Source organism: Cupressus sempervirens, chromosome 3 (genome assembly GCF_028749045.1).
Source record: "Cupressus sempervirens isolate cs-2001-9-10 chromosome 3, ASM2874904v1, whole genome shotgun sequence".
Taxonomy (NCBI): Eukaryota; Viridiplantae; Streptophyta; class Pinopsida; order Cupressales; family Cupressaceae; genus Cupressus; species Cupressus sempervirens.
Genome location: NC_143120.1, coordinates 269,298,149 through 269,307,985, shown reverse-complemented (window position 1 = coordinate 269,307,985; position 9,837 = coordinate 269,298,149). Strand labels below are relative to the sequence as shown.

The 9,837-nt window shown below is 36.3% G+C and overlaps 1 protein-coding gene and 1 long non-coding RNA gene across 2 annotated transcripts; both read left to right on the top strand.

Annotated features, from left to right (window-relative positions):
* The first annotated feature begins 623 nt into the window (after window positions 1-623).
* On the top strand, window positions 624-8,368 carry LOC149565946 (shaggy-related protein kinase epsilon-like). Its single transcript, XM_089819418.1, has 12 exons — window positions 624-807; window positions 905-997; window positions 1,101-1,160; window positions 2,306-2,578; window positions 2,665-2,736; window positions 2,926-2,982; window positions 6,509-6,649; window positions 6,765-6,815; window positions 6,917-7,012; window positions 7,114-7,197; window positions 7,377-7,479; window positions 7,644-8,368. The coding sequence occupies exons 1-12, from the start codon at window positions 631-633 to the stop codon at window positions 7,730-7,732; spliced, it is 1,296 nt and encodes a 431-aa protein (XP_089675544.1). The 5' UTR covers window positions 624-630; the 3' UTR covers window positions 7,733-8,368.
* LOC149565945 (uncharacterized) lies at window positions 8,117-9,406 on the top strand. The gene is made up of 3 exons (XR_016362094.1): window positions 8,117-8,253; window positions 8,922-9,043; window positions 9,160-9,406. It is a non-coding gene; the product is annotated as an uncharacterized LOC149565945 (long non-coding RNA).
* The last annotated feature ends 431 nt before the right edge of the window (window positions 9,407-9,837 follow it).

Below are 9,837 nucleotides of genomic sequence, written 5' to 3'. Positions count from 1 at the left end.
ACACGTGGAAGTTAATCATAAACCGCAAACTTTTTTTAATTAAAATTCCAAACCTCAAAAATGACAGTGACGCCAACGGTCAAAATAAAAATTATTGGCCGTTTGACCCAGTAAACTGGTTAAAAAAACACACCCAAAAAAATTGAGCGGAAAACTCACAAACTTGTACCGCTTTTTTCACATTAAAGAGACTTGACATGTGATGTGCCGTCCCAAAGACTCCTATGACGCCTTCCCTTTATAGTTTAATATACAGTAATCGGTATATATTAGGTATATACCTCTCTGGCCTTGCTGCTTTACCATTATTGCTTTTGAATCGATCCCCCGGATTGTTGTTTTTAGGTGCTGGCACTGATTCTAGAAGCGAAGTGAAAGACACCCATCAAGCAGAAAGGGAGACCCATTAAGAAATTAAGAACACCCATTCGCTGCTAAGAGCCAGATATGCAATATATGTATTAGGTATATATACAGTCTGTATACGTCCGACGTGGTATATATTCGTTGAGTATATGTTTACCTGTGTTTGTATATGTTAGAAAATGGTATTTTGGTATGTGGTTTGATTTAATGAGCTGGGCATTGAAGGCATAAAAGTGGAGAGGAGATGAGTTATCTGTACAGCACATGGCCTTTGGGAATGTGGGGTCTGGTCTTGTGTCAATAGTTGAGGCAAAGAGAGTTCGTTGCACTATTGCAGGATCCGATCCTTGTAGCAGGAGAAGAGGATTTGTCCATGATCAGCTCCCCAAGGAGATGAAGGAGATGAAGATCAGAGATGATAAGGCAGAGAATGGTGATAAGGTGCGTGTTTTGGTTCAAAAGTTGGGGTTTTTTAGTTTGAAGGGCAGAGGAGTAGATTTGGAGTTTAAAAATCTCGTTTTTATTTCGATGTTTGTAGGAAATAGCACCATCTGTTGTGCAAGGGAACGGTACAGAAGCAGGTCACATAATTTCTACAACTATTGGTGGCAGAGATGGGAATCCGAAGCAGGTAGGCGCAGATTCTTCGATTTGTGTTTGGCTATGAGAGCGGAAGATGGAATATTTCGGTGGTGAAATTTATTGTTCATTATTTTTCTGGGTTGCATTTGCAGACCATCAGCTACATGGCAGAGCGAGTGGTGGGTACTGGGTCCTTTGGAATTGTATTTCAGGTGTGTTTCCAATCCATATCTCGGTTTCATGTGTTAAAGTTTAATTACTATTCATTATTTTTGCTATCAATGGAACGTTCTATCCACTGAATGCCTTAGGCTAAAAATAATACTCTTTCGAGGTTTGGGTTGGTGGGGATTCGAAAGCAAGTCATTGAGTCGTAGATCTGTGTCGAACTCGTACTGGTTGTAGGCTAAATGTTATGCCTCTCTGGTTTGGTGATGTGGGCGTAAGTTCCATACTTGTAAATTTAATTTAGGCAAGCCCGTAGTGAATTTTATGGAAGGTTTTGTATTTCCTTCTTGGTTTGGAATGATGTGCTTCAAAGTCAATAATTGAAAAATTGATGCGCGGAAAATCAGCAGTGAATCTATTGTATGCACAGTGTAGAGATTATGTCTTCTTGTTTTGGGTTTACGGGAAATTAAGATTTTACCTGGTTAAATGAGTTAATGGTAGATATGCAGTAAAGTTGTGGTATTTATAGTCTCACGATTATGTATTTGGTTTAGGAATGACGGAATGTGGGTGATGATCCTAAAATCATTTCTTTGCTAGGTTTGTGGTGATAGATATTTTATTTGCAGTTTCAAGTTTTTCTTTATTGGTTTAGAGTTGTGGGAATTCAAGGGTCTCTCTGAGAATGTCTGGCAGATGCTTTTCCCTTTTATAATGATGTGGGAAATATAAAGTATTTCCGGTAAAACAAATGTCTGAAAGATCTGTAGTGAAGTCGTTCTAGCTTCATACCAGTTTTATAAGTTGCTGAGGGAGGATTTTAAGGGTTTCTTTTTGAAAAATTATTTCTTGACAGGTTTGTGGTAAGAGAGTTAAAACTATTGTGATTAAAGTCTAAAGGTTGCATTACTTTAGTTTGGGGGCTCTGATGTTTCAAGATATTCAGGTAAAGACAGTGTATGGCAGATTAGTAGTGATGTTAGCGTGGTTGCAGTCTACGAGTGTATCTTTTTCAGGTTGGGTATGGGGAGATCAGGTCATTTTGTTATAAAACAATGGCCTGGAACATTTTTAATGAAGTTATTCTAGCTGTAGTCTAAGGGCTATCTCTTTGATCTATAGATGTGTGCTTTAGTGTATGACACATGTCATACAAATCTGTACTGAATTTATTGTGTTTGTTCAGGCTAAATGTATTGAGACAGGGGAGACTGTCGCCATCAAGAAAGTCTTGCAAGACAAACGATACAAGAACCGGGAGTTGCAGATAATGCGCTTCCTGGACCACCCAAATGTAATTTCATTGAAGCATTGTTTCTTTTCCACCACCGACAATGATCAATTGTATCTAAATTTAGTGCTGGAGTATGTGCCGGAGACTGTCTATCGAGTTGGCAAGCATTATAGTAGGATGAATCAGAGGATGCCTCTCATATATACAAAGTTGTATACATATCAGGTGGGGAATGATGTTTTGAATCTCTATGTGCATTATTTAGTCTATTGTTCTTGGATTCATTTTTACAGGATGTTCTGTGGTTTCAGATTTGTAGGTCATTAGCCTACATTCATGGACTTGGGATAAGTCATAGAGATATAAAGCCCCAAAATCTTCTGGTATTCTTCTTCCACTTTATCTTACTTTCGAATAATTTATTGGATGGTACGAAGTATGTTTAGTAGAGGTTGCCTAAGCAATTGACATGCATGATTCTAGCAATGATAATTATTTTTTGTATTTATAAAATATTATAGTTCATGGTTCTTATGCATTATGTGTTTGGGATTTACTGTTTGGTTGGACAGGTGAATCCACACACTCATCAAGTTAAGCTCTGTGACTTCGGAAGTGCCAAAATTCTAGTAAGTATATTTAGATATCTGATATATAAGTAATGATTGGAATGATATTTTTGGCGATTTTTTGAGGTTGTTGAAAGCTATATATTTTGATGTTCTTGGTTAAGTCCAACCATATTCTATTAGCCTGTTTGAAATTTACTTTCACAAAACAGTAATCTCATGGTTTAATGAGGTCAAACTTGTGAGTGTTCTTTCCTTGTTCAAATGTGCATGTCTGCTTTTCAATTATTTTTGGTTATTCTCCCATCAGGAGTATTGGCCAAAATTTATCAAGCGGAAATTGTGCTCTGAAAGTTCTTTTGTCAGAGATTCAGTAAAAAGGAGGTACAACTGCAGACAATGTTGTGGCTTAGATTTGAGTCTACTTAATTGGAGATGATTTCTTGTGGTCATCACTTTTGATGTTGCAGTCTAAATGGCTAACTGTATAGTGTCTTTGTGTTATGTTATCAAATGCTATACTGATCGGGTCTGTATGCTTCAAATGGTTGAGTTGCCATGTAAGAGTAGGGTGCTCAACAATAAGCTGCAAGTTCATCCACTTTTCTTGGAATGTCAGGGATTAGATCTTTTCATGCACTTTCAAGTGAATCATGCCCAAAACAATTGTGAGATAACTGAGAGTATGCCAGTAAATATCAAGTGTGTTCTAATATACGGACCACGTGTACACCAGGTACCCAGATGTCCATTTAAGATTCAAACTAGATCATCAAGTTAAAAGACACCATACAGTCAGTGAATTCTTCTTTCTTTATTGCCTGTCACAGCTTTGCATGAGTAGCAGACTAACAAATATTGTTGTTATGAAAGTTAAAATTCAAAAACCAATTTCACTTCATTTAATTACCTTGAGACACAGCACTCCAGGAGTCCAGTGTGACATGTATTGTGTGTGCTAAGCAGTTTTTTCATACATCTCATTTTTGAATCTGATAGCTGTCATTCAAGGTGTGTGATAGCTGTCATTCAGTTGTGTGTGCTAAGCAGTTTTTTCATACATCTCTTTTTTGGATGCACAGCATTTACCAGTCCCAATGGAGTTAACTACTATTTTTGAAAACAATTGGGGAATTTTGTATTTTTCAAAAATATTTTAGCAATACACAATGTGTACTTTTCATACTTTTATCCTTGGCTGTGCATCGCCTTTTTCTCAGTCATTGTTACAAAGTTACAAGCCTTAGAATCTGTTGTTGAAAATTGTTTTAGTTCATTTTGCACTATAGGCCCTAGGCATATTACAAGGTTACGTGGAGATGGAGAAGGTTACTTGGAGACTACGGAGGGTGGTACCAGTACTGGTACAGCTATTTTTTTCAAATTAGGAGATGGGGTTAGTTGGAGACACCACTAGTACTGGTACAGCTATGTATTGTGCTAAGCAATTTTTTTATACATCTTATATTTGAATCTGATTGCTGTCATTCAAGGTTTTCTTTGATTGTACACCATTTACCAGTTGCAATGGAGCTAACTATCATTTTTTTAAAACAATTTGGGAATTTTGTATTTTAAAAAATATTTTAGCATTACACTGTGAGCACTTTTCTTCTTTTATCATTGGCTATGACTCACCTTTTTCTCAGCCATTGTTACAAACCTTAGAATCTATTGTTGAAAATTATTTTAGTTCATTTTGCACTATAGGCCCTAGGAATATTATAAGTTGCATGGAGATGGGGTACTTGGAGACCTTGGAGACTGGTACCAGTACTGGTACAGCTATTTTTTTCACAATAGGAGATGGTGGTAGTTGGAGACACCTAGTTTTTAAAACTTTTTTCAATATAATTTAATAATTTATAGAAATTCTGAAAACTGTTAACTATAATGTAGTGATACGTGAGACTCTGGAGACTGTTACTAGTACTATTATACCATTATTTTTTTTAATATTAGTACTAGTTTATAAAACTCCGAAAATATAGTGGACTAACTTTAATTTAATGATTCTTGGAGACTTAGTCCAAAACCCCCCACCAACGCTAAAATCCCCATTTATTTCTGCTGTTACAGTTGCTCTTAAATTTTTGAAGCCTTGAAATGGTGTCCAATACCTTCCAATCTTTCATCACTAAACCAGCAAAGTTTCTGTGGATCTGTGTGGTACGGGAGATGTGTCCCAATCTCTAGTATGTGCCCCAGGATTTCGGGGAAGCATCTCTTTCTTTGTTAAACTTTAGCGTTTTCTGAGTCATTGTTATAGACATATACAAGTTAAGATTGAAGCCTTGAAATTTATTTGAGATTGTAGGAATATTAGTGCTCTAATTTTTTATGTACTTCACTGATAGCAGTTTTCCTTAATTTGTTAATAATTTGGAGGGTTTTTTCATCCATGCCAATATACATGTTTTTAACCTTCTGTCTTGTGCAAACTTGTTATTTTTGTGTCTCTGGCCTGCAGTTATAGATGTTTTTATTTTAATTTTTGGTACAACTCAGATGCTAGACTGATGACATTCACTGTAGTGAAAGATCATATTTCTATAGTTCAATGCACATCTAGCGAGTTCCAGAGAAAGTTTACAAAATATGTTCCATACCATTTTTTGTGTAAAATGTTGATCCATACACATGTTTTTGGTGCCAAGGAGTTTTTCCATATGATCATTGATTCTTGATGGCCTTTCAAACTTTAATCTCTCTAATGTCTAAACTGAAGTGACTACTTTGGGAGCTTTCTCCGATCCAGAATGGTTGTAATTTCTTTAGTCCTGACTCTCAACCATTAGTGTATCTGGCTCTTTTAGTTTTGAGGTTTGTGATTCTTTTTCAAACACAAGTATAGAACTTGCAAATTCCAAGACAATGGATACCTGTTTTGTTAATGTTTGGTAGCTTCAGTTGGATAAACTCGTAAGACTAAACTGAATTTATATATATATATGTGTGTGTGTGTGTGTGTGTGTGTGTGTGTTGTTAATCAATAAGCTATTATATTAATTAAATATTAATGAATAGACATGACATGTCTATCCATATCTCATCCACAATACATAAAGAGAGATCGCTACACTTGGAACACACATACCAAGAAGGCAGTGCTATTACACCTGCAAGCGGTCCTACTAAAATCAACATGGTATCAGAGCAGGTTTCAATTCTAGAACTTGTGATAAACGTGAGTGGCCTAAGTTCTACAATCTGCAGATATGATGTTTAGTGTCTGATGATAGATACTCAGTATACAACTTGCAAATTGGAAGACAATGGATACTTGTTTAGAGACAATAATGGAATATTTGGCAAGACTTTGCCAAATTGAAACTTTAGTCGCTGATCTTAATTGTTTATATAAGATTCAGCTTTGACATTCTTAATCTTTTTGAAGTAGGAGTAAGAGCATGCACAGTTGGTTTTTGATGCAACTAGCTGCCCTCTCCTTTAAACCAGTTCATGTGATTTTGAAGTTTATGTATTTTGATACAAGTCTGTTCTTGGCTACATGTTACAATTATGGCCCCTATATTTATCTATTTTATAAACAGTTCTTGATGAAATTGGTCACATCTTTTGACAGGTCAAGGGTGAACCTAATATATCCTATATTTGCTCACGGTATTATCGAGCTCCTGAGCTCATTTTTGGTGCCACAGAGTACACAACTGCTATTGACATGTGGTCAGCAGGTTGTGTCCTTGCCGAACTTCTCTTGGGTCAGGTTAGTGATTGAGGTCTTTAATCTGTAGATGTTTTGGAAACACAAAATGCTAGCAAGTTTGGAAAACATTTTGTGGCAAGTATGTTATATCTTTTGCTTCTTGAATGATGTACAGCCTTTGTTTCCTGGGGAGAGTTCAGTGGACCAGCTTGTAGAGATTATCAAGGTGAGATTAAGATAATTTTATTTCTCATTTTAACATACAGTATGCCCATTGATGTTTAGAAGTGAATAAAAGAGCACTAATTTTATTTTTCTCTGCTTTAGGTCCTTGGAACACCGACCCGAGAGGAAATCAAGTGTATGAATCCTAATTACACAGAATTCAAGTTTCCCCATATAAAAGCTCACCCATGGCATAAGGTTAGATTTAGTGTTCTGAGCTGCTATGGAAGTCCAAATGTTGTCTACTTTGGGACTTTGGAATTGGAATCATGTGACTTGTATGTTGTTGACCTTTGCAGGTATTCCACAAGCGCATGCCACTAGAGGCAGTTGATCTGGTCTCAAGGCTGCTTCAATACTCACCAAATCTTCGTTGTACTGCAGTAAGTAATTGTGTCAAAACATGGTCTTAGAAACATATGGGATACCAGTTAATGCATATGATGCTAGTAGTTTGTTGGCTCAAATATTCTGTAATCTATTTATCTAATGCACATGGTATATTTTTTGTTGGAATTTTTGATATTTGATTACTCTAATCATGTGATGCATTTTAATGCAGCTTGAAGCTTGCATCCATCCATTTTTTGATGAACTCCGTGATCCTAATGTCCGTCTGCCAAATGGCCGTCCTGTACCTGCACTTTTTGACTTCAAGCCAGAGGGTACCATCAAGAGCCTTATTATCTTTTGTCTTTTATTTATGTTACCTACCTGTTTGATATGCATAACCCTCAAAGCTGATTTTCTTCTCTACTTTGCTTCTTCCATGATGGTCACTGGCCCTGTCTATATTCATCCTTATGTCTATGTATTGTCTGTTTTGCAGAATTGAGGGGGGCGACCCCTGAACTCCTCCAGAAGTTGATTCCAGAGCATGCAAGGAGGCATTGCCTGCAACTCGGGCTTAGCCTCTAGGGTTCTCTCTCTGTTGGAGACCTGGTATCTTTTTTGCACTTAATGAGCCTGGAAATATTTGATGGCTAGACATGATATGTTCATGGGTTGTGTTTCAAAAGATAAGGGGATAGTGAGGAAATGTTGGAAGCACTGTGGTCACGTTTCTTTGTGGTGAATATTGTTGTACCCAGAAATTGCAGCTTTGTTTTGCTGATCATTCTTACTTGGGCACTTAATCATGCAAAGAATGCAGCCCTGTTGTATTAAGTTATCTGAAAACTGATATTTTAAGTCAAATTTATCAAGGTTCATAGAAGGAGAGCTAGTATGTATACAAGATGATATGCAGGCTACAGGTGAAGTTATGTAGGCTGACTATTTTTGGGATTGTGATGATTCAACCATGCGGGTGGTCTATGACAGTACATATTTAGGGTTGCGAAACTTTTTCAAAAACCACTCTCATAAAGTTGTTTGAATATCCATGATTTATTGAGGACAACTGTTAGCCTATGCAAGGATTACAGAAGGAACTGAAGGTACAAGTATACTGATGCAGCCTATGAACTTTGAATAGTGGAAACAATTTAACTGTGGAAAACAGGAGTTTTTTCAATTACAAAGTATATGTGAGATGCTTCATTTCTTGTTTTATTTATTTATTTATATCAAAGTCACAATTCAAAATACAGTTTGTTTACCTGCCTGCTTCGATTAATGTGTGTTCTTATTTTAAAAGTCTTTCCGATTGGTTGGGCCTCGTTATCCTTGTAGAACTTATTCCTCTAATATTTTGGAGAAGGCTAAATTATATTCAATTAATCAGTTGTTTTTTAGTCATCCTATTATAGGATAAATCATTAGGATATTCTTCAGTTGTAGCATTTAACCTTCACATTAATGTTTTGTGAAGGCCTTTGGTATTGTACACACAAATGCAACATCATGGATATGCTGTTATTTTATGGTTCTGTTTTAGTTTACCTGGAAAGTCTGTACAATGTGGCCTGGCATTATTACAACAAAATGGAAACTATATGGTTGGAATGTTCAATATGATATTATAGACACTAAAAGCAGTATTCCTGCAAAATGTAAATGTTATCAATTTACTCCGTTATTAAGTTATATTACGGAAAGTCTATATTGTATTCTGTTATTAGTTATTCTCACCTAATCATCTGAATGGGGTTTATGAACCAACTAGGCAATTGTTGTTCCAGGTAGGAAAAGGTCATTCCTAATCAATGGCAGTGTCAAAGGGAAAGAAGATGATATAGTGGGTTCATGCTTTGAGTGGCTGATACTGCACCTGCAATGGGATACAAGGTTTTAATTGTGCAATTGCTTTACTCTGTAACTATTGGTGAGTCTGTTATGCAACAAGTTTGGCAGGTCCTACAATGATTGGAATCAATCAACAACCTTTGTGGCTACTTTTGCAGGACAACTGTGAGGAGTCCTAAGGGTTCGCAAAATATGAAAATATGAATCAGCAGTAAGACAAATTATGGAAGGTAACCTGATTTTATCTTCTGGGGTATTTCTATTGTATGGAATCTGATAATAAGTTGCCCAATTCTAACTGCTATGGTGTGGAACTTGATTAATTAATTGCCTGATTCGAACTGCTATGGTGTGGAATTTGATTATTAATTAATTGTTGGGTTGCAAGTGCTATGATGTGGAAAATATTTTGTAATCTGTGTATTCCTTATCCTGTGTCGCAAAGAGGGTTCGTAAAATACGAAAATATGAAGCAGCAGTAAGACAACATAACCTGATTTTATCTTCTGGGGGATTTCTATTGCATGGAATCTGATAATAAGGTGCCCAATTCTAACTGCTATGGTGTGTAAGTTGATAATTAATTGCCTGATTCTAACTGCTATGGTGTGGAATTTGATTAATTAATTGTTGGGTTCTAATACTATGATGTGGAAAATATCTTGTAATCTGTGTATTCCTTATCCTGTGTCGTAAAGAGGGTTCGTAAAATACGAAAATATGAAGCAGCAGTAAGACAACATTATGGAAGGTAGCCTGATTTTATTTTCTGGGGGATTTCTATTGCATGGAATCTGATAATAAGTTGCCCAATTCTAACTGCTATGGTGTGGAAC

Excerpts from the sequence above, each read along its gene's own strand:
- LOC149565946 (XM_089819418.1), top strand. The coding sequence starts at position 631 with ATGGCCTTTGGGAATGTGGGGTCTGGTCTTGTGTCAATAGTTGAGGCA. Across the intron at positions 2,737-2,925 it reads TAAAGCCCCAAAATCTTCTG|GTGAATCCACACACTCATCA; the intron begins GTATTCTTCTTC and ends TTGGTTGGACAG. Across the intron at positions 6,816-6,916 it reads AGCTTGTAGAGATTATCAAG|GTCCTTGGAACACCGACCCG; the intron begins GTGAGATTAAGA and ends TCTCTGCTTTAG.